Below are 25,269 nucleotides of genomic sequence, written 5' to 3'. Positions count from 1 at the left end.
GCCTGCATGTGGCTCACGGTGGGCTAATAGGTTTTAATCCTGCACAGTGGTAAACACTTCCACTTTCAAACAGTGCTGCTGGGCGGCAGCTATCAAACACGTCATACGTGTCCACTATTCACTGTAAGCATGGGTTTATCACTCTGCTTAGAGCATCACTGGCATGTTTTTTTTCCCATTTTGTATATATTTGTGATAGCATGAACACACACACAAAAACACACACAGTTTTGGCACTGACTATCGCAAGCGCATGTAAAACTCACGGTTATCATTAACAGAATGGATTTTTATAAAAGCACAACAAGGGTCTCTTTGACTCTGTAACCTTTTGGTGCGCACACACGGACTATATCGCTTCTACACAGTAAATTTTCTGGCTGCACTGTCAGCACAACATATAGATCGTGATTACCAACGCCACTCATCCATTTGCAAAACGAAAAATGTAAAACTCTTCTATTGCGAGACCTATTGGCTATGCCAATGCTTGTTTCATTTGGCAATATTCTTTAAACATGTTTAATGTTCTTTGGAGACCAATCTCCGTCTGATCCATAATGACCAGATTATCAGCATATAATTAGCAGGGTATATGGTTTCCTCCTATTTTCATGCTAGCCCCTCTAACCTTTCTTAACTCTAAGGGCAGGTCAGCTATAAACAGGGAAAAACCAGGGGGGCCAGCACACACCCGTCTTAGCCCATTACCAATCTGAATCCTCCTGGATAATCCTCCATTCACATCCAGGATTATCTGGGCCCAATTATTAGTATGAAGGGCTTGAATCAGGGCCAGTAAATAGTTTTGAATTTTGTACCCTAACAAGGTTGACCACAGCTGCCCCCTGTTCACCAGATTGAAAGCTGCGCGGAAGTCCACAAAGCAGCAGAACAAATTGCCCCTCTGCTCAATCGACTTCCGCGCAATGGACCAGAGAGCAAAACAGTGATCAACAGTCGAATGACCCTCTTTAAACCCTCCCAGTTCTGGGGGCACTATCTGTTTTTCTTCTGTCCAGTAATTTGAGCAGACCCAGGATTACTTTAGCAAACACTTTTTCGCCTATGTCCAAGAGATTTATTAAACTGTAGTTTTTAGGGGAATTTACGTCACCTTTCTTATGTATAGGTCTTATAATTGCCCCTTTCCAACTATCTGGCATAAACCCTGTATTAAGAATCCCATGGGGGACATATTCGAAAAGAACTCGGACCACCACTCTGGGTTTGTTTTTATAATCACAGCCGGCAGATTGTCTGGACCGGCTGCTCGGGTTAGGTTTAACCTGGATATTATACTTCTAATATGGTTGGGGGAGAAGTGCTCTTTTATTTCTTCCCTTACACCTGGCCAAACGAAGGTATTTATTTCGTCCATCCTTGGCCAATTCCCATAGATTTCCTAAAGATAATCCGCCCACTTATCCTCCGGCACCGAGCACTGCAAAGACCCTAGTAATTTACCAGTGTTCTCTTGTACTAATTTCCAGAAGCCTTTCACATTTTTTTCTCCGATTACCTCGAGTAACTTCACCCAGCATCTGTCCTTATAAGTTCTTCTTGTATCTCTAATAATTGCTTTATATTTTATCCTTATTTTCTGGAGGCTAAGTAACAGATCGTCATTGTATCTCCCCCTAAGGCCTCTTTCCTTTTGCCTAATACTAACTTTTAGTTTGCGACAATCCTCGTCAAACCAAGGCTTATTATTAGTGTGTTGATTTTCCTTACTTACTAACCCAGGTTTACCCCATTTCATTTTTATCCTGAGACTTTCTACCAATTGTCTTATTATATCTTCATACCAGGTAATGCCCTCTTCTGGTTGCAGTTTTTCTAGTATGAATGTCATCTGGACTTCCCCCAATTTTTTTTATATGTTCTTCTGTGATACGAGTTGTAAGTTGCTTTGGGTATTCTACCTGTAATTGTATGGCTTTTTGTATCCGAGGCACCCTTTTTGCATATAGTTTAATCACTAAAGGGTAATGATCACTGCCTTCCACCCCTACTACTTCAAAATGTTTGACTAGTTCAAAGCTCCAAGCTTGTAAAAACATATAATCTATCGGACACATTTGCTGCCCTGTTGTAAAAGTACGCTTAGCAGGTCTATCCGCCTCCTTTCTACCATTTACACACACCAGGCCTAAAGCACACAAAAGTTGTCCAAGTGCCACATCTTGAGGCGAGATGTCACTGCTAGGGAACTTAGCGGTCTCTATATTATAGGCTCTTAACAAATCTCTAGACCATGAGTCTGTTTTTGAGGGATTTAATCTGTGATTAAAATCACCCAAAATCAAAAGCACATCTCTCGGGGAGATATCGCAAAGGCCCTCCAAATCCTTTTTTAGACTTTCCAGGTGTACCTTGTAATCTTTCCCTTTTCCCTTCTGTATATACACGTTGACAATACATATGCCTTCGTAACATGGATTCTTATTCAATGTCAACACTCTGCTACCTAGCACCCACTTACATTTAAGTTCAAGGGATTCTATTTTCCTAGCGATCTATGTAGAAACTAGTGTCAGCTGCCCCCCCGATGGTCTACCAGATGTGTTCTTGCTTGCTGGCTTTACGTGATGGGTGAATCTTTCAGATATTAGGGTTTCATCGCACAGCCAAGTCTCCTGTAAACAGACTATGTCAGTATTCTTAAGAATCTTTTTGAAACTATCCTGGAGCACTATTCTTTTATAGACATTAACGTTCCAGGATACTATGGACAGGCTGTGCTACGACCCTAACTCCTAATCAATATCACTCAAATACCCATTTTCTTCACAGTGGGAATAGTAATTTTTACCCCTACTCTATCCAACGCTTTTCCTACTGTTGCACTCTGGAGTGGGAATAGTAATTTTTACCCTCCCGCTATCCAACACTTTCCCTACTGTTGCACTCACTGGAGTGGTAATAGTACATTTTACCTTCCCGCTATCCTACGTTAAAAATATTGTATCTTTTGTATTAATATTACGTTAATATATATATATATGTGTTAAAAAATAAAACTGTATGTTTATTTTTTTTACTTACATTAATTATGTATTAATTTTAAGGTTATTTAAGTATTTTAAAGTATGTTTTAGTTAATTATATTTATTATTTCATTAATTTCAAATTACTTTTAAGACATTTAGAAAAATTCGATATTTTGACTAACTATATTTTTTACAACGATATTTTTGATTCGATATTTTTGTACTTACCTGTTTGTAGATAGGAATTCGATATTTTTTCATTCTATATTTTGTCAATGATATTTTGGTAAGTCTATATTTTGGTATTCTATATTATGCCAGTGATCCATTTCAGAGTATATTTACTAACGTTTGGACAGGCTCTCGCATGGCGGAACGCAATGCTGCGCTCTACTCCACTCCACTCGCAGGCTTTATTAATGTATAATAAATAGATGCTACTTTTTTGTTGCAATGTGTTGCATTGAACAAAGTGAGCCCCCAAGAAAATATTGAGCAAATATACCCCTTCATGTTTTTATAAAACTTAAGTCCATATTTGCTCAGTACAAAGGAAGCACATACTTGGGAATGGAAAAAGGGAGGGCATAGGGTGAACAGTGGTTTCTCTAGCAGACAGGCCGATGACTCTCAACCTGCTAACTCCCACTCTCTCAATTCATTATCACCCGCTATGTCCTCACAGATCTAGCATTATAACATGCTGTGTGGTTTAATCTGCTAGGTCAACAGATGACGCTGTTGTCTACTCATGGTCATTTTGGATGAAAATCCTCAAAAATGTCCTATCTTTTCTGTACCTTGCTGAGAGGCTTCAGTTGTTACTGTGCAGTTACCTTGGCTGGATTATTGCATAGTCCTTTATCCGGGTGCACTAGCATATTTTAAAAGGGCTCTGCAGATAGTTCAGAAGGCTGCTGCTTAAGGGTCTCATATGGGTAGCACAAGGAAATATATGTATCCAATAATGCCCTGCATCAACTCTATATTGCACTGTGTATTGCATTTAAAAAGAACGCATACGCTACACAAAATAAAAAGTGCACCAGCCTTATTATGATGTGTTTTTACCAAGTTTAAGGGTATGACCAAATTTTCATAAATTGCATTTTGAAGATTTTTTCCTCCGCTTTCACCATTTCAGTGTCTGTAATACAGTGACATTTTTGTTGACTTGACTTTGCTGCTGACACATCTGTAGACGGCTCAGTCCACCTGGAGGCAGCAGATTACCAGTACAAACAGTGGAGACAAGTGTACAACTGTGATGTTATATACAAAAACCAGGCCAGCGAATTTGCAGTCAACATCATATTGAAAAGTACTCCGGAGTGCACCCAAAACCCAGACCGATTTGCTAAAAATAAGAGATGTGTGGTGTAATTAAATAGAGCAATGTGATGAAATCAGCGGGTGAAAAGTGCGGATAAGAATCTGAGTAATGTGATAAATCGTATCACAGCTAAGCACTGAAACCATGCTAGTGAAAGGGAAGTCTGGAAAACACAACATTCTGAAATGAACAAGTTGAATTATAAACTGTTCATGTTCTGGTACAGGCTGTGGACAGTGGAAGAACTTGAAACCTATTGAGAGGCTTTGTCTGATATTTTTTAATTCCCTAAGGCTACATCGATCAGGTGGTTCACTTCCTTACGGGAACTACTGGGGAGTTGGGGATGAAGGCATTCTGGTCCAACCCGGAAAGTATGGCCCGAATTCAGAGGGCAAAGTTGAAAGAAATGTATTGGGAACTGATACTTGCAAAGGACCTGGTAAAACCTGTTACCAATCTGACTAATGAATTTTGAATTTTAAACCTGTCCCCTGTTTCGAGTTTAGCATTGATGAACAAAAGTTCCTTACCTGTAAACTGTGGTTCTCCAGTATTGGTGTCCTTCATAGATTCACATGCTTGAATATTCCCCGTCGTCGAAGTGGGAGTCCCACGGTAAATAACATAGCAATGCAGCCATAACACAGGCATATATACAAAGAGAAAGTAAAAACCATAGAGTTGTTCCTAGATAGACAACATATCACTTCTATGATATGTCTTAGTCATTATGTTTTGGTCCAAATTCCGGCCAATCAGGCGCCAGCACCCTCTTAGAATGTTCTCCCCAGAGGCTCAGGCCCTCAGATTTTTGTAGCACAGAGTAATATAGAGCCAGGAGATAAAGAGAGAGAGCCTCTGAGGGGAGGAGGGTGGGTCGCATGTGAATCTATGAAAGACACCAATACTGGAGAACCGAGGAGGAGCTAAGCTACGAATCAAGATGGCCGCGTAAGCTCCCGGCTCCGCTGACCTCCGCCAGCAGCTCGATTATCCTGTCTTCAATCCTGACCTTACACCTGATTTCCTTGTTTATGAAGGTCTACTGCTTCTAAAGGTGCAATCCCGAGATTTCTACCTCATCGGCTGACGAAGATACGCCGTGTTTCCATTCTCGGCCTAACAACGTGTGGAAGCCGGGGCCTCGATTTCTAGACTATCCGGGTCAGAGTTGAACAACATCGGCCGTGAGACCTGGACTGAGCCCGGTCTCCCGAAGAGGGCCTGAATTGTAGACTTTTTGTGACGATCCTTTGAACGATCTACACCGAGGACACACCAGCGTGCCACGCCGGCTGCTGTGGTGGGGGTCCGGTGCCTGGAGACCTTGCTGTCCTCCCGGGGTCGACGGGCTGGGGCCCTCTCTGACGGCGAAGGTGTGTTCTGTAAGACGAGGAGCGCCCATTACTTGATATCAGATTTGCGTGGCCTGCGACTCCGGAGCAGCCGGCCTCCGGGGTTCAAGTCCGGCTCTGTCGCCTATTGAGAGGGGATGGAGCGGACGGAAGGCGTGCCATCGCTGCAGGCCGTTGTGGCCGCCATTGGGGCGCTCCATTCGCACACAGTCGCTGTGTTCCGGACACTGATGGTGAAAGTGGACGGTATCCTGGAACCTGAGGACGACACCTCGATTGGTTTCCAGCTAGAGATGGTATCAGCGGTGCATTGCACATCAGAGGTCGAGGTCCCCGTGCATAACTCGGAGTTCATGAACCTTGACGGTCCCCTATTACCGACAAGCCAGCCCGTGCTTCTTGCTAGCGTCTCTTGCCTGATCCTGCTGCCGCCTAACGCATCTATAGACGGTCTTCCATGTGGCTACGAGTTCCTTGATGATGGTTTGGGATACTCGCTGTTTTTGGACACCTTTCCTCGTTCGAGCCGTGAACTTTTATCCTGTATTCGATCCTCCTGTGCTGACTTTTGTGGACGCTTTGCCTTTTCCTTCAAAATGGCGGCTCGAGTGGCAAAGACTCTTGCGACGGACCGTACTGGCCAGGGCTGAACTTTATCGCTGGGTTCCGATAAAATAGCTTTTAGCGATGCCGGGGTTGTGCCTATATTGTGACGAGAATTGGGTGGTTGTTGTTATTCTCCCCTGACTGGTTTGTATAATTGCTAAATATTGATTTTACCATGTCTAGGGGTGGTCGCTGTTGGTGGGGGGTACGGGAGACCGGGAGTGTGTTTGCTTTCTCCTCCTCCGCTTTCTCTTTTCCCTTCCTTTAGGGTAGTTCTTGGGCGACAGGCACGCTGCTAGTGGGGTTAGGCCGTAGCCATTGCAGGGGTGCAGGGTGGGGGGTTAGGGGTGTTTTTTTTGGTTTTTTTTACATTTTTTTATTTTGCCTTCTTTTGTTCTATGGCCCCTTTTGTCTTTTCTTTTTCCTTCTACGAGAGATGGGCTGTTTATTTTTCACGAATCCTTTATTGTCCCGGTGTCTTCGCTGGCTTAATTATCCTGTAACATTGTGGACGAGGTCACGCGGGTGGGATTGCTTTGATTGCTTAATGGATTGCTTATTTCCTATTTCCGTTATGTGTACCCGTGATGGGCCTTTTACTTCTTACAGTGATTATTGTTTGTATATTTCCCCCGCCTGGCCCTGTTCTGTATTTTACTGCGAAACACCTGATATCTGTATTGCCTGCTCTTGTCTTACTGTTAAAATAAAAAAAATATATTAAAAAAAAATACTGGAGAACCACAGTTTACAGGTAAGTAACTTTTGTTCTTCTCCAGTATTGGGGGTGTCTTTCATAGATTCACATGCTTGAATAAGAGTAGTGAGCAGTAGAATTAGAATAATACAAGGTACTGGTCAATCATCTTGATAATAATAATATAATGATAACGATAATCATGCACAGTACAAAAGACTGAAGTATTTAACAAAGAAAAAGAAAGTACCTTGTATATAGGAGGAGGGAAGCAACAGAGGCTCACCTTATTTAAAGAGATTTCGAAGTACTGCTTGTCCCACAGCTGAATCAGCGTTGTCCGCAGCATCTAGACAGTAGTGCTTCATAAAGGTGTGCCTGCTGGATGTTGCAGCTCTGCAAATGTTTTGAAGCTGCACACCAGCAAACAGCGCCGTAGAAGTGGAAACTTTTCTAGGAGAATGCGCTCTGACCGATGCAGGAAGTGGTTTTCCCGCTTGTTGATGGCAAAAGGTAATAGCAGAAGATATCCAGCGTGCAATTGTTTGTTCGGTGACTGGATAACCTTTCTGCATCATCCCATAGGCCACAAAATGCTGGTCAGACTTCCGTATAGTCGCTGTCTTTTGAAGATAGAATTTTAGACACCTTTTAATATCCAATGAATGAAGAGCTCTCTCTGCTGGTGTCTGAGGATTAGGAAAAAAAGACTTTAAAACAACTAGTTCATTGAGGTGGAAGTCCGAAGGCACCTTAGGGATGAAAACTGGATTGGTGCGTAATAAGACTGAGTCCTTAGTAAACTGAAGAAAAGGCGGCTTAGTAGTAAACGCCTGAATGTCACTGACTCGACGTGAGGAAGTGAGAGCCAGAAGCAGAGAAGTCTTCCAGGTAATGTATTTAAGATCAGCTGTATGAATCGGCTCAAAAGGGTGTCTCATTAGTTGTGCCAAGACAATGTTTAAATGCCAAGGAGGAGATGGTCTACGAATTGGTGGGAACATCCAGAAAAGACCTTAAAAAAATTGTTGGATGATTCTGGAAGATTAAAGAGAGCTAGAGCCATCCTGACGGAAATGTGAGATTGCTGCCAGAAAAACTTTTAAGGTGGCAAACGAGAGGCCTGAATAGCCCATTCCCAAATCTGTTGAGCCTGACGGGATAGTCGGACGGATCTTGTGCCCCCCTGCTTGTTTATGTAGTGCATGCACGTTGTGTTGTCCGTTCGAACCAACACCGATGCTCCCTGAATGATAGGACGGAACACCTTTAGTGCTAAATAGATGGCCAGTAACTCCAATAGATTGATGTGCCAGGTCTTTTGCTGAAAATTCCACTTTCCTTTTACTCTTAATCCTTGAAGGTGGGCACCCCAGCCCTCTAGAGATGCGCGTGTTGTGAGAGTGAAACTCGGAGCGTCCACCAGGAATGAACGGCCTGACAAGACGTTCCTTTCGAGAGTCCACCATTTGAGACCTTCTTTTATTCGAGAGGTGATGTTGACTATATCGTTGAAGGTTCCTGAAACTTGAAACCATTGTTTGTCCAACTCTTCCTGAATGGGTCTCATCTTCAACTGGCAGTGAGGGACAAGAGGGAAGCAAAGAGGATAACATCCCTAGGAAAGATTTCAACTGTCGAACAGAAGCTGACTTTTTTAACAGGAGGGAGGATGCTAATTTGTGGAGACGCAAACGTCTTTCTTGTGACACAAAAACTTTTGCTTGCTTAGTGTCCAGAATGGCTCCCAAGAATATTCTGTTTTGAGCAGGGAGAAATTAGATTTTTCCATGTTGAATGTGAGGCCCAGGGACTGAAAGAGGGACTTGCAGATTTGAGTGTGTTCGGAAGCCTGCTTGAATGATCGTGCCTTTAGCAGACAGTCATCTAGGTACGGAAAAATTTGTACTCCTTGCAGGCGAAGGTAAGCTGCTACCGGTGCCAGAACCTTGGTGAACACACGGGGAGCAGAACGTAGCCCGAAAGGGAGAAATTTGTATTGAAAGTCTTTCCCGGCTATCCTGAATCTGAGAAAATTCCTGTGCCTTTGAAGAATGGGAAGATGAAAATAGGCACCTTGGAGATCTAATGTGGTCATATATTCTCCTTGGGCGAGTAATGGGAGTACTTCCTGAAGGGACAACATGCGAAACGTCTGTCTCTTGATGTATTTGTTTAGGACACGCAGGTCCAGAATAGGACGTCATTCTCCTGATTTTTTCTGAATGAGGAAAAACCTCGAATAAAAACCCCTGCCTCTTTGGAGTTTTGGTACCATTTTGATCGCACCTTTTCTTAATAGAACTGAGAGCTGGTTTAAAAGTTCTTTGAGATGCGTAGGAGGAGGACCTCTTAGTGGACAGTTGGGAGGAATCTTTAGGAATTCTAATGCATGCCCTTTTGGTACAATATCCAAGACCCACTGGTCTGTAGTTATTTGTGACCATTTTGAATAAAAGTGTGAGATTCGACCTACAACCCGTGGACACTCGGTGGGGTGATAAAGGGTTGAAGATGAAAGTCATGTTTTCTTGGAGGAATCCTTTCCTCTGTAAGAGGATTTACCTCTGTACTGCCTGTATGATGAAGAGTGCTGCCTGTACGATTGTTGAGTCTGGAAGGAGTATCGCTGCTGATCTTGCTTATATTGGATTGGACGAGCCTCGAAAAGAGGACGAGGAACTACGACCTCTTGAGCCTCGAAAAGTTTGCATTTTAAATTGTAGAGTCCCAGGAGCACGAGCCCTGTCGGTGTCCTTTTTTATTGTTCGGAGGGCATCATCTATATGTTGGCCAAACAAAGATTCCCCGTCATAAGGCATATCTAATATATTTGCTTGAACTTCCTGATTGAAAGATGTCGCTTTGAGCCAGCCCTGCCTTCTGAGAACTGCAGCACCCACCAAAAGGCGGAAACCAGTAGAAGAGATATCGATGCAACAGTCAATCATCTCAGAAGAAATCTTTTCTCCCTCATGCAGGATCTTTAATGCCTCTGGTTTTGAAGACTCCGGTATCAATTGCACTAGAGCAGAAATATCCGACCACATTTGTCTATCGTACCTGGCAAGTATGGCCATTGAATTGGCTGCACGGATCGTTGTTGCAGCCATTGTTGAAATTTTTTTGCCTATGGCATCGAGACGCCTACCTTCACGGTCTGGCGGTGAAGCTATTGGAGACAAAGGGTTTCTTGATCGCCGCTGTGCCGCCTGAGTAATTATGGAATCAGGCTTTGTCTGAGAAATCAAACATGCAGGTGTATTTGTTGGAGCCTTATACTTCTTGTCCAGTCTGGGTAAGACGGCTGGAACAGAATTAGGATTTTGCATAATTTTTAATCCTTCTTGTCAGATAAAATCAATGATTGGAATAGAGCGAACTTGCTTTTGGGGCTGCTCTTTAAAATCATATAAGAAGCACTCTTCTTCAGTTGCTGTCATGGGAAGTTGAAATCTTTTAGCTGCTCTTTCCATGAGCGCATGAAAAGTGCCTATATCAACTGGTGGGGAATCTACAGGACCTGGAGGAGGAGAAGGCGTTTGAATTTGAGAGTTGTTCCATTCTGAAAGTATGGATCTATCATCCAGCTCCCCTTCCTCTCTCCCACCGTCATCATCATTATTGTCATCATCGTCGTCTTCAATTACCACTTGAGGGGTCTGTTGTTGAGACCTTGTCGCAGAATCCGAAGGTAACACAACTGGGTCCTTAGCGACTTGAGTAGGTGGTTGAGGTGCTGGAGAGGCTTGTACCGATCTTGGAAACCGGCGATTATAGTCATCTAGCATATATTGTAGATTAGAAATAAGAGTCAGGGGAATTTGTGTCATGAGAGGCTCAGGCTCAGGGTGTGAGTAATCTTCATTTTCTTCCTCTTCCTTCCTCCTCTAGGTCTTCTTCAACTGAGTCATAACATTTTATCAGTAATTCGGAAGGACTTCGAGCCGCTCTGAATCGCTCGTCATCATCAGAATCTTCATCACCTGAAGAAAATAATACTGCTGGAGGTTGAGAAGGTGTTTGAATCGGCAGTAAATCTTGTAAAGAAGAATGGCGTCGTTGAAGAAGAGAACTTGGTGACTTCAGGGGAACTAAAGCCATCGTCGACGCAGCCACCGTCGACGGAGCCACCGTCAACGCAGCCACCGTCGACGAAGCCACCGTCGACGAAGCCACCACCGTCGACAAGTCCACCACCGTCGACGAAGCCATCGCCGACGAGGTCGCCGTCGACGACGAGGTAAGCGCCGACGAAGCCTTTTTCTTCTTGTGCTTGGATGGCATTATCGACAATGTCAAAGGTATCGTCGACGAGATAGGTCTTACCCTAACTGATACCACCGTCGACGGCGAAGATGCCGACGACAGGATCAAAGCCGTCCTCATCGGTGATGATGTCGATGTCGTCAAAGTAGACTCGACGACGGCCGCTCTCGTCGACGGGAGAAGAGATGATGGAATCGTCGACGAGGATAGCAGTTTCTGAGGTAAAAACTGCGTAGACGGAGTCTTAGATGCCTGAGAGTCAGATCTCGAGGGCGAAACAGGAGAAGTAAGACCCTGAGGGGGAGAACTCACCCCTCTTGAAGTAGAAGGCTGGTCTTTGTGATGTTTTTTCACCACTTTAGGCTTAGGAGATGTCTTCTGATGTTCACTGCTTCTCTTCAGAGATGAAGAAGTTTTGATGGAAGACACACTCTCCACATCAGAGACAGGGTTCTCTGAAGTCTTCAACTTCTGTAGCCACAGAAGGAGACGGCCTTCTCTATCCTTCAAGGTCTTCTGTGAGAAGGTCCTACATATCTTGCAATCCTTGACTTGATGTTCAGGATACAGACAATAAATACATTTTTTATGAGGGTCTTCAGAATTAAGTCTCTGCTTTCCACAGCTACCACAAGGCCTGAAATGGGACTTCTTGGTGGCAGACATTCCAAAACTAGGTTCCTGAGAGATTTGAGAAGAAAAAACTGAGCAGAGCTTAGGGAGACTCCCTTCACACGACGTGCGGTAGAAAATCTGAGGGTCTGAGCCTCTGGGGAGAACATTCTAAGAGGGTGCTGGCGCCTAATTGGCCGGAATTTGGACCAAAACTTAATGGCTAAGACATATCATAGAAGTGATATGTTGTCTATCTAGGAAAAAAACTCTATGGTTTATACTTTCTCTTTGTATATAGGCCTGTGTTATGGCTGCATTGCTATGTTATTTACCATGGGACTCCCACTTCGACGACGGGGAATATTCAAGCATGTGAATCTATGAAAGACACGCCAATACTGGAAAAGACATAGTTCCTCCCTTGGCACGCTAACTTTTCTTACATTTCCGTTATAAGACTTTGCCCACCAGACTGTTCTGTTCCAAGTGGTGCCGTAGTGCTTTTACTGACAATCTGTGCCCTGCGTTTAAAGCCTCCCGGAATCCATTGTTCATTTACTTTTCTACTGCCCACACTATTCATCTCTGAGCAAAAATGGATACTCCCGCTGTGTAGATTTGCAGGTCCGGGTCATTATGTCGAGGTGATGAGACTCTTGTGTACAGATACTCTAAGAGTAATGGTTTTTGGCCTCTCAAGATTATGGTATGCAAGGTGGATCAGGCGTGGGAAATCCTTTGCATGAATCACTTTACTTTCTTCACAGTCATTGTACCCTGTATTTTGCACAACTATTTTATGGAACTGTTTTTTAACATGTTTATCTGATAATGTTTTTACACTTCTGTTTTTTATACTTGTGCTTCGTACATTTTTGGATCTGTGTGATCGAAATAAAGTTATGATGATGATGATGATGATGATGATGATGAAATGAACCAGAGGAAAGTGCGGAAGTGAACATTGAAACATGTTGCCAAGAGTAAAATCCTGAAACACAGAAAAGATCAAAAAGCATTTGAGGAAGTGTTAAGACCATGTAAAGGAAAGTGTTTAAATAAGTCACAGCAAAATGATAAGCTAGGCAAGAGCAAAGTACTTAACCGAAGCAGAGCCTATTCCTGTGCAGTTACATAGCAGGTTACAAAGAATAGACATATGAAAGATGTTATTAATTCCACTCAGTGGCACTCAAGGTTTAGAGAGGTCTGCGGTTTTCTTTCTTCCTCACAGTGACATACTGAAAAAGAAGGGCTGGAACCATTTCGGTCGTTTTTGATTCTGCATGGTGACATAGGAGGGTAGGCATGCCTAAGTGTCATTTATTCAATGCAGTGATACAGTTGAATAGAAAAGATAATACTAAACCTGGGTAGTACCATTGGACCCTATCAGAAGACTTTTTAACAATAAAAACACATTTCACCCATCATTGGCTTTTAAGAAGTGTCATTCAGTCTTCCCTATACATCCAAATTTAAAGGGTATAATCTTCATACTCTAAAAAAATAAAAATTGGTCATTAAAACCCAGGTAGCATAAAAATAAATATTTCAAAGCGCAATCTGAAAATTGTTAATAGACTCTGTGATATCAAATCCCAGGGGTGTTCGATATTCTCCTGTAGAGCTGTTTGCATAATTCATTACAAGAGGCAACTCTCAACATTAACAAATTCTCGTCCAAAATTATGCAGATTTGAGTAATTATGCTGCTTCGCTCTACTGGCAAACTACAGAATTGAACACAGGTGATGTGGAAATATTTATTTAAGTTTCTTAATAACATAATTTATTTATACGATTGCTTTTTCAGGCGCTGCCTTGTGACATAGACCTTTGTGTAGTGCTGCGGTAGCGAACGAGGGAGGGCAGGATCGTGCCTGTGGTGCCTTGGTGGTCTCCTGGATTTTAATCCAGGATCAGTATACCTCCGGGGTCATTCTGCAGTCACACTCGTCCTGCCCTAAAATAGCGGAGAGAGAGCGGCAGTTCGAGGCATTTCGATGAAGGCGGGAACGCTTTCTAGAAGATGCAAGTTTTCAGTTTCTTCTTGGAAGCGATATTGCTAGATGGCTAAATGTCCCTGTGTGTCCACAGAGTCTGGTCAATGAACATAGGCAAGAAAATAATTTCACTCGTGTAAAACATGTATCCGAACAGAAATCTGGAGGGAGATACACGGAGAAAGTCAGTATAAGTAAACAGTATAGGAACAGAAAAGACAAGGGATGACAAAAAAGAGAAAAATAATGGTGAGCAGTAACTTGGTAGGAAGGAAAGTAGAGGCAGATGAAATTGATAGACCAAGAAGAGATGAATGAGAAATGTGAAGTAGGGAAGAGACAGGGTGACCGTCAGAGGAGGAGAGGAATCGACAGAAAATAATCCCTGGGGAAGGGAAGAAATTGCGAACTGGGGTAGGTCCTGAGACAGAGTCACGCAACTGAGTGCAGTTGGTGGATGTGCCCTTAACTCTTTTCTCACCTATTGGTACCTGACCAGCTGTTTCTCTTTCTTGCAGGCGCTATGGCACCAAGTGCACAGCCTGCCAGCAGGGCATCCCCCCTACGCAGGTGGTGCGGAAGGCTCAGGACTTTGTCTATCACCTGCACTGTTTCGCCTGCGTCATCTGCAGCCGACAGCTGGCCACCGGCGACGAGTTCTACCTCATGGAGGACGGGCGGCTCGTGTGCAAGGAGGACTACGAGACGGCCAAGCAGAACGGTGAGTCAAATGACTGGTGATGGACATAGTACAGCAACGGAGAGTAAAGGCCAGAGAATGCAGAAAAGGTAAAGAGGAAAAAACAATAGGTGTGGGCAAAATGTTAAACTCCTCCACCAAATCTGGGCAGAAATAACGAAAGTTGCACTCTGAGAAGTTAGCTGAATTCCCCAATTCACCGAGCTTAGCTCGCAGGATAAGTCTGCAACAACAACTAAAACTTTGCATGAGATTTTTTTTTTATAGCAAAAAGCTTTTTGCAATAGGCTTTTCTGATGAACAATGTTTTTTTTCTAGTTTTGTTCTATTAAACATACCATTAGTGGACGTTTTCCCTTGGCATTGTTTTTTGTAAACTTTGGAAACCCTGGGAAGACTATCAAGTTTTAAAATACTTTTTCAACTGTGAAGGTGAAAGGACAGTGAAGGACACAAGAGAGTAAATGAATAAATAGAGCAGAGCAAACAAGGCTCTATTGACGAAGAGTAAAGGCAGATGACCGCAGAAAAAGGTAGATAATTTCCTATGGATCTGTTGTAACAGGACAAGGGGGAATGGCAGAAGAAGAGGGCTACCAAAGAGCAGGAAAGAGAAGCACAGACCTGCTTTCTTGTAGTCTCAAAAGTAACAGCACAAAGAAGGACCTGTGGAGTCAGTCAAGTCAAGTCAAAGGATTTATATAGCGCACTACATACCCGTAGGGTTTCAAGGCGCTTAGGAGGGGGGGGAGAATTACTTGTCAAAAATCCACGTTTTAAGTTGCTTTCTGAATGCTAGGTGGTTCTGGGTAAGGCGAAGGAAAGCGGGGAGAGAGTTCCAAGTTTTAGCAGCCAGGTATGAAAAGGATCTGCCTCCCATGGTGGTCTTGTTGATGCGAGGTACAGTGGCGAGGGCTTGGCTGGAGGAACGTAGTTGGCGGGAGGGGGTGTAGAAGGACAGTCGTGAGTTGAGGCATTCTGGGCCGATGTCGTAGAGTGATTTGTGTGCGTGGGTAAGCAGTCGGAAAGTGATTCTCTTATTGATGGGTAGCCAGTGGAGGTCTTTAAGGTGACCAGAGATGTGATCGTTGCGTGGGATGTCTAATATGAGTCTGGCTGAGGCGTTTTGGATTCGTTGGAGTTTCTTCTGGAGTTTTGCGGTAGTCCCTGCGTAGAGGGTGTTTCCGTAGTCCAGTCGGCTCGTGACCAGAGCGTGAGTGACTATTTTCCTTGTTTCGGAGGGGATCCAGCGAAATGTTTTTCTGAGCATGCGAAGAATGTTGAAGCAGGAAGAGGATACGGCGCTGACTTGTCTGTTCATTGAGAGTGAAGAGTCCAGGATGACGCCATGGTTCCGTGCGTGGTCTGTCGGGGTGGGTGCTTTTCCGAGGGCTTCCGGCCACCAGGAGTCGTCCCATGCAGAGGGGGATGTACCTAAGATGAGGACTTCTGTTTTGTCTGAGTTCAGTTTCAGACGGCTTTGTTTCATCCATTCGGCAACTTCTTTCATTCCTTCGTGTAGGTTGGTTTTGGCGGTGCTGGGGTCATTGGTGAGGGAAAGGATCAGTTGAGTGTCGTCAGCGTAGGAGATGATGTTGAGATTGTGTTGGCGAGCGATGGCCGCCAGGGGGCTCATGTAAATGTTGAAGAGGGTGGGGCTGAGTGACGATCCTTGTGGTACGCCGCAGATGACTTCAGAGGCCTTGGATTTGAATGGTGGAAGGCGGACTCTCTGGGTTCTTCCGGTGAGGAACGAGGTGATCCATTCAAGTGCTTTTCCTTGGATTCCGATGTTTCTGAGGCGCTGTAGAAGGGTGCTGTGGCAGACTGTGTCGAAGGCTGCGGAGAGGTCGAGGAGGATGAGGGCGACTGTGTCTCCATTGTCCAGTAGAGTTCGAATGTCGTCTGTTGCTGCGATGAGGGCGGTCTCGGTGCTGTGTTTTGCTCGGAAGCCAGATTGTGAGGGGTCGAGGGATTTGTTGGTTTCGAGGAAGGCGGCGAGCTGGTTGTTGACAGCTTTCTCGATGACTTTGGCCGGGAAAGGGAGAAGCGAGATGGGGCGGTAATTTTTGAGTTCGGTGGGGTCCGCTGTGGGTTTTTTCAGAAGGGCGGTGAGTTCAGCGTGTTTCCAGTCTTCCGGGAAGGTGGCGGAGTTGAAGGAGCAGTTGATGACGTCTCGGAGGTGCGGTGCTATGACGGAGTCTGCTTTGTTGAAGATGTGGTGAGGACATGGGTCTGTGGGAGATCCTGAGTGGATGGAATTCATCAGGTGGATGGTGTCCTCAGTGGAGATTGGGTTCCAGTCGTTAAGGGTGTTCACGGGGGGAAGATGATCAGCAAATGGTAGGGTGGGTTGGTTTCCGGGTTGGTTGTCAAAGCTGTTGTGGATGTCTGCAATCTTGTTGTGGAAAAATGAGGCTAGGGAGTTGCAAAGGGTTTGAGAGGGGGTGATGTCGTTGGAGTTGGCCGAGGGATTGGAAAATTCCTTGACGATGTTGAAAAGTTCCTTGCTGTTGTGGGCGTTGTTGTCAAGTCGATCCTTGAATGCTGTTTTCTTGGCTTTTCGGATTAGTTGGTGGTGAGTGCGGGTGGCGTTTTTGAAGGCGTCCTTGGTGCTGGTGGTTGGGTCTTTTTTCCAGGCCTTTTGAAGGGAGCGGCAGAGTTTCTTGGACTTCTTGAGATCATCGTTGAACCATGAGGCCTTCTTGCTGCTAGGTTTGTTTTGACGTTTTTTCAGTGGTGCTAGGGTGTCAGCGGTGTTGGATAACCAAAGGGTGAGGTTGGCGGCGGCTTCATTAGCATTAGAAGAGAGGGCTGGGGTGTTTTGAAGGAGCGATGCGGAGATCTGGTCGGTGGTGATCTTGTTCCAGTTTCTTTGCAGAGTTGGTTGGAGGGGGTTGGTGGGTTTTGGTTTGTTGTAGGTGAAGTGAACGCAGCTGTGGTCAGTCCAGAGGAGGTCCGTAGTGTGGCTGAAGGAGACATTGTTGCTGGATGTGAAGATGGGGTCGAGTGTGTGACCTGCGATGTGGGTGGGGGAAGTGACTAGTTGTTTAAGTCCGAGGTTGGTGAGGTTGTCCACGAGGGTGGCGGTGTTGCGGTCGTTGATCTTTTCGAGGTGAAAGTTGAGGTCTCCCAGAAGGATGTAGTCTTTGGAGGGGAGCGCGTGTGGGGTGATGAAGTCTGTGATGTCTTCGCTGAATTTTGCGCGGGGTCCTGGTGGTCTGTAGCTGGTGTAGACCCCACTGGAGCCTTATGAGTGGGCCAAGAACAGGGATCACAGGTACGATTGACTGAGTTATATAACCAGGGTAAAGCACAGGAAGCGTTGGGATGGACACGATTTTGCAGAACCTGGAGTGGAGCGATTAGGGATCAGTATGCTGTGTTTTGCGGGTGATAAGGGGTCAGCTTTTTGGAGGGTTAAGAATTTGAAGTGATACCACCAGAAACACTCAAGAATTATCGAGTTTTCCGAAGCTAAACTAAGTAACTCTTGGATGAGGATCAGTTGGGTGCCATTGAGCTAAGAGGAATAAATTGACATTGGAATGAGTTTCATAGCTCGGGTGTACGAAAGTGTACCGTCTGACGGAGTCCTTCCACTGGGTAAGCAGATATGATCCTAGCAAATGAGCTCTTGGGTAACCAAAGATCCTGGGGAGGTTCCCTTTGGGCCTCATTCTGATTTCCCTGGCATTTAGCCCATTAGAAAGTAGGACTTAAAAGGTTACTCATGGAAATCAGGAAACTGCATCCAATATCCACTGGTTATTTCTCTTTTCTCCTATATATATTTACTGGAGAGTTCTGTTGCTGTAGATGCCAAAATCGTTGGGAGCAATGCACCCACCAGGCAATGAAAGAGAGGTCTATCTAAAAAGATTAAAAAAAGGGAGAGAGCTTCTAACCTGGCGGCATGGGAGGAGGTCGCTTACGGGTAATGGAGTCTCCAAGAATGGATGGAAGAGGAGTTCTAACATGATGGTTCTCCCAATGCTGGAGCGAGGAGGGAGTCTTCTATGCAAAGAGTTAACTGTTAAGGCCAGTGGCATAACAATAGCTCCCACAGTCTCCCCGGTGCAGGGGGCCTATTTCCAGGGGGCCCCTTCCGAGTACCATGCAAGGCAGGCCTAAGAGCTCCTGACTGGTTCCAGAGCATGGGGCCTCCCTCCATGCACTCTGCAAGGGTGGGGGGGGCTCAAGCTTCGTTATGTCATTGATCAAGGCTTGAGGGAAAGAGGTCAGGTTGGTACAAAGAGATTTCTCAAGGCTGTAGGAAAGAGGAAGCCAGGTACAGACACAGGGTTACCAAAGGAAGAAGAGAGTCAACTACGGACCAAGGCATCTCCACAAGTCTGGCGGACGAGGGGGTCAGGCAAAGAGAGTTCGCCTAAGAATGGAGGGTCTGTGTATCAAATAGGAGATAGAAAGTGCCTAAATATGGTGGGAACAGAGGAAAGGAAGACTGAACACCTCTTTGCTTTCAGGGTGCAGACAAATATTCTTCTTCCTGTCACTCGAGTTTGACAAACTACCTTGTTTAAATTGTGTACTACTACCCATCTTTGTTTCGGCCCACAAGAGTAAAGACTACATTCTTTCCTTTTTTTTAAAAGACGATTCTGAGACAGGAGCAAAGAGACCGCGCACTACAATCACAGCCAAACAGCTGGAGACTCTAAAGAATGCATACAAGAACTCCCCCAAGCCTGCCCGTCATGTAAGGGAGCAACTGTCATCCGAAACTGGCCTGGACATGAGAGTTGTGCAGGTGAGTACAACCCAATATTTCTAAACTACTTGACCATTTCCAAACTTGTGAATTCTACAAGCCAGCAACTGCTGATAAGTTGCTCAGGATGACACTATGTCAATGATGAAGGAGAATTATTGATCAATAATCCTAACTTTGCTGCTAGACCAAACTCCCCTCCTTTTTACCTCTTGTTCTAGGTCCATGCACAAATCAGTGTGAACCAGTGTCATTGAATACAAGATACACCTTATCACATCATTTCAAGTTAAGTCTAACATCTGCCCTTCAACTGGAACATACACTCCTGTCGCAGGATGCTGAAACCGGCATCAGCTGTGCACATGAAGTGGTCGGCCTTGATGCAAGGCATGCATAAAAACTACTGTTGTAACATCCAGAGTCATGCTCTCTAGTCTCTTTTAGGGCATTTGCATATTTAAATTAAGCTTATCGGCGTGCTGTCTATCACAAATAATTGATACAGTGTGATATGCTGGTTAGGGTTGGACATTAGGGGTGGCTCTTGGTGAGTGGAAGAGGCCCACAACATTGGACTAGGGACAAATCCTGCTACTTCTGGTCTCAAACCTGAAGGAGTACTTGATCATGTTTGGTGAATATGTAGCACACGTTTGCCAAGGTCCAGGGGTTTCTGATTATGAGTTATACATGCTACTTCTGCAGGGCAACAAGAGAATGATTTATACTAAATTTGTTGTGTAAAAACAATCAATTGAAAAAGGATTTAAATTTGATGAAAAGTTAAAGCCTCAGTGTGTACGAATGTGCTGACCATTTGCATGCAACTACATAACAATAGGCACTAATCTCAGTGTAGAATTTAGCAGGGTTTGATCCTGGAATCCTGCAAAATTCCTAAACTACAGTAACCGAGTCAGGGAGCTTGATGACTCTTACTCAAGAGAAACGCTCTTGGTGGGCCTTGCTCCAGTTTGTCGATAAATAAGCAAAATGAAGTGGGCATGGTAAGGCATTTGGGTGTATGGCCTGTAATATTGAGCATTAATGGATGGGGAACCCCTTCCATCATAGACATAGAGTTACTTTGCTAGACAACTTGGATTAGTCGTGGTCCACAATCGTAGTATTCAATACACTAGCTAATATTTAAATAGTTTTAGCAATGCATAGTGTGCTTAATACCTTACATTGTTCGACACGAAGACTGATACATTATCAATTGCCCAAAATAAAAAGTTTACAAAAGTTTACATACCGTATTAATTGCCCAATATAACACGTTTACAAACAATTCAAATGGTGCTTCAATACTTCATAATATCTGCAGTCGTCAACTGCAAGGAGAAAAAACACATATGAGTAACAGAAATGAGTGAACATATATCACAGTGGCAATACATCTTTTTTACTGAACAGGGCAATGTAAATAAATAATAAAAAATCGGTCTAGGTAATGGACCCAATGTGATGTAGGAGTCCCTTTTGAAAATTGAGGGTATAGAATTAGGGGCGTCTGGGGGTTAGCATCTACTTTTGGTACAGTCCAATTCATGTCTCCCAGCAAAGTAACTCTCTACGATCTATGGTGGAAGGGGTCCTCTAAATTGGATGTGATTCAATGAAGCCCTCAACCATAATGAAAGGAAATGGAACCATTTGGGCATCAGAGGTGATGTAAGGCAGAACCTATACAGGACCATGTATTAGAGTGAGGACTTTGAAGACAGAAAGAAGTCTAAGGCTTTGACGGGGGATGTCTTTTACTATCTCTAAGAAGGAGGTGCATAAATAGGGAAATTAACATCAAATAAAGTCTCTGTTGGGGCTGATAGTGTCTAGACAAAGGCTCAATATGGATTCTGAAGTATAGCAAGTATGTGGAAGTGCGTCCTTGATAAACCTGGTGAGTAACTTAAGAAGTGAAAGCAAATGGAAGCTAGGTCTGTTCTAATTGTGAAACGTTATGTTTAAAAAAATTATAGAATACTACTATGTATTTTAATCTTAAGAAAATGAGATACCCACATACTAACTGGCTCCTTGAATGGTTGGCAAGTAAATGCCTTGAGATTTTACCGAAAGATCATGTCCTGTGGCCTTTTGAGCTGCCAAAGTTGAATGTTCACTTGGCAATAGCAAACGTGAATGAAAAACACGTGTTAAAAAAGTTAAGAAAAGTCAGGCTGATCTCTCTGCCGAACAAACTGATAAAGTCTTGACACCAATATTCTGAGGGAGGGGTTGCCAGATGCCACGAATACAAGAACACAAATTATTTGACACACTTTCAAAAACCCAGTGGATATATGTTTCCACATGTATTTTCGTTAGTCAAATCCTTGCTTTTGAAATTTCTGGACACGAACATTTGCCAGTCAAAAAACAAGATAGGCGATTTTCTGAGATATAAAAGGGTTCAACACCGTTTGTGATTTACGGATTCACATGATAGCTCAATCTTACATTTATTTGCCTAAGAATAGCATAATCATTGTGCATCTGTCTACACAGAATCCAGTTTGTCAAATTTACATTTTAATGTGCACTGCCTACCCCGTGAAAGTGATGTTCATTGAATCTCGATATGTGACATGTCAAGACAGTAGCCTCAATTTAATAGCCCATGACCATATTCAGTACTCCACTGCCTCTTGACTAGGTTCCTTCTAAACAAATAACACATACTTACATTCATACATACAGCTACGTTGATGATATAGAGTCAAATCAATGGGCTGTTCACTTGTTATCTCTGTCCTATGCCCAGCTGATTATGATAACGTTTTCATGGATTGTAAATTCCCCTGACTAGGTCAATGTCCATAAACCTAGATATATACAATCTTTGTAACTCGCTATATAAAACTTTATAAATAAATTCGGAGTACCAGCAATCTTGAAACAGACCGTATGAGACTTCTTTTCACAGGCACCGTTAACCAGCATGCAGTTCTTTATGACTGGTTACTTACTATCAATGCCCGACTGCTATTGGAAATGGGGAACCTGTTGCAGTTACTAGATCACGTAATTGAATCGGCTATACTGGATTGAACCAATTGTGGGATTGATTTGTGTCCAACCAGGCTCTACAAGCACAAAACATGCTAATCTTTCTATCACAGATGGTCTACAAATTAGTTTCTTCTGCTGTTCGCTTGAGAAATGTAGCTGGGAAATAAGCAAATAGCTGCCATTTATGTGGTAACATTGTTGGGATTATAATAGCACAATGCATAAGACACTTTATTTCTCTGCCTACAAAGACATAGTATGAGGTGAGAGTTCATGAAATATGCTTTAGGATCATACAAGGACTCTGTGATATCTGTTTGCACAAGCATAAGGCTCTTTGCAAATGGGGGTATATATCCATAGGTCGGAACTGTATACTTTGCTTTTATGTTTGTTTTTATCGAATGGTTGGAATGCACCACTTTGTGGTTCCACCTTTACATTAACTTTTACAAAATCATTGTTTGCATATAAATTTGTGTGTCAAGATATTTTGGTCTGATCAGCTGTAATGTAGTCATGAGAGTATTTTTATTCACAATTTTCCATGATTTTAATGTATGTATCTTTTATGGTTTTATGCTTGAAAACCGAATAAAGATTATTTTGTTTTCGTACTGCATGTATAATAGCTTCTCAGTACATTATCGTCTAAGTGTAAAGCATGTAAATAGTCACCATTAGAAAAGCCAAGCTTCAAAAGTGAAACTAAAATGGAGACTCAAAGTGGGCCTTGATGTACTTCACTACACTCTTACTTACTCTACAGCATTGTACTCCACTCTATGCCACTCAACTCTATGACAGTTTCCCACACTCTAAGGCATGCAATTCGACTCCACTTAATGGCACTATACTGTACCACACAGCACATCACTCTGTGATAATTCACTCTGCTCTATACTACTCAACTCCACTTTATGACATTTTACCTCACTCTATGTTGCTGTACGACAGTCCACTTTATGCCGCTCCACTCCACAACACTCAACTCTATTCAAGTCCACTCTAGTACACTCTACCCACTATGCCACTGTAGACACTCTGAGACTTTCCAAAAGTCTACAGCACAGCCCTCTACTATCTTAGACAACACTCCAATTTATGACACTTTATTCGACTCTACGCAACACCACTCCATTCTACTCTATGTCACTCTACTCTAGGACACGCAAATCCACTCTATTATACTTCACTCCACGCTACCGTATGCCACTCCAGTCCAGTCTGCTCCACTGCACAACACCTTACCTTACTCTAAGCCACTGTATAACAATTCACTTTTCACTGCTCCACTGTATGACACCCTACTCTACGCAACCCCACTCTACAAGGCTCTACTACACAGTATGCCACTCAGTGGCACTGCTCTACTGTATGCCCATCCACTCTATGCCACTGTACTACACTGTATGACACTATAGGATACGTCACCCCACTCCTCTCTGTGACACGCCGCACCACTATGTGATACAGCACTCCACTGTATGACACTGGACCACATTCCACTATACAACAGACCACTCTAGAACACTCCACTATACAACACTACAGTGTAAGAGACTCTCCGCCACTTAACTGTATGACACTCCATTCCAAAACACTAACTATACAACACTGTACTCCACTGAAGTCCACTCCATGCCATTACATTGTACAACACTCAATGCCACTGTACGACACTCTACTAGACGACACTCCCCTCGAGAAAACTGGACTCCACGACACTGCAGTAGACGACACAGCACTGTAGACAAGCCTCTTCACTATACAACACACCACTCTACTAGACTCCACTCCAATATAGGACATGCCACGCCATTGTATGCAATGCCACTCCACTGTATTCCACTGTAGAACACTACACTCTAATACACTACACTCTATTACACTGCCCTCCACTATACTCTATGACGCTCCACTTACAAACACTCAACTGAATGAATATCAACACTATACTTTCAAACACATTTTATTAAAAACCAAAGGTTAAAGGTAAGCTATAGTTAAGAACATTTTAATTATCCTTTCTATATAAACCCAAAACTCAACTTAAACTATACAAACTTTAGAAATTCGAAAGTTATAGTTTCACTAAAATTCATAATGTATGCACCACCTTCAATTAACTCTAAGTCACACACCTCCATTCACAACCTTATCACCTCAGTAGCTACCCATTAACTATCACTCGCCACTATACCATGCACTGTGTTCTCAAAAATAATGTCACTTAAGATGTCATAAGTGTTGTTATGAATGCTCTGATTTCACATGCTATAAGTTATATAATATGCAAAGGTATAACCAGTGCATGGAGAAAGCATGGAGTGAGTTGTAGTTAATGTAGTGTGGCGAGTGAGGTGACAAAACTGTGTGTTAGTGCGCGACTTATACTAAATTGAAGGTGATGCATACAATATAAATTTAAATTATAACAGGTGGTAAGTAAATTATAAATTTAAGATGGAACTATAACTTTAGAATTTCTAAAGTTTGTACAGTTTAGGTTGGGTTTGCATATAAATAACAAAGTTTTCCGAACTATAAATAACCTTGAAAACCTTTTTTCATTAAGATATATATATATATATATATACATACATATATATATATATATATATATATATATATATATATATATATATATATATTTATTTATTTATTAATAGTATTTATTAGGACCTAGTCACCCAAAGGAAAAGCATTTTTGACTTGTCTGTATCTTTGGTGCCAGTTGACGAAGCTTCATGAAACGTTCCCCAGAAAGTGCGCAGTTGATTCTAGTTTTGCATGGAAAGTTTTGGAGTGATCCGTCCAGCGGAGGGACGAGAAAAAAAAGGGGAGGGGGGTAAAAAAAGTGTGTTTCCCATGTTAATTCGCACAGGGATTTTGAACACGACTTAAGCCTAAACTGGACAGAATTCCACCAAATTTAA

At 43.3% G+C, this 25,269-nt stretch overlaps 1 protein-coding gene across 1 annotated transcript in view; it reads left to right on the top strand.

Annotated features, from left to right (window-relative positions):
* LHX4 (LIM homeobox 4) overlaps positions 1-25,269 on the top strand; it is a gene marked incomplete at its 5' end in the record, with an annotated part of 44,633 nt that overhangs the window by 7,417 nt on the left and 11,947 nt on the right. Inside the window, 2 exons of the mRNA XM_078650343.1 lie at positions 14,396-14,598; positions 19,194-19,348. Of these exons, the coding sequence (XP_078506469.1) occupies positions 14,396-14,598; positions 19,194-19,348 (358 nt within the window). The remainder of the gene's footprint in view (positions 1-14,395; positions 14,599-19,193; positions 19,349-25,269) is intronic.

This window comes from Lissotriton helveticus, chromosome 1_1 (assembly GCF_964261635.1).
Source record: "Lissotriton helveticus chromosome 1_1, aLisHel1.1, whole genome shotgun sequence".
Lineage (NCBI taxonomy): Eukaryota > Metazoa > Chordata > Amphibia > Caudata > Salamandridae > Lissotriton > Lissotriton helveticus.
Note: the sequence above shows the minus strand (reverse complement) of the source record. Positions and strands in the feature narration are given on the sequence as shown.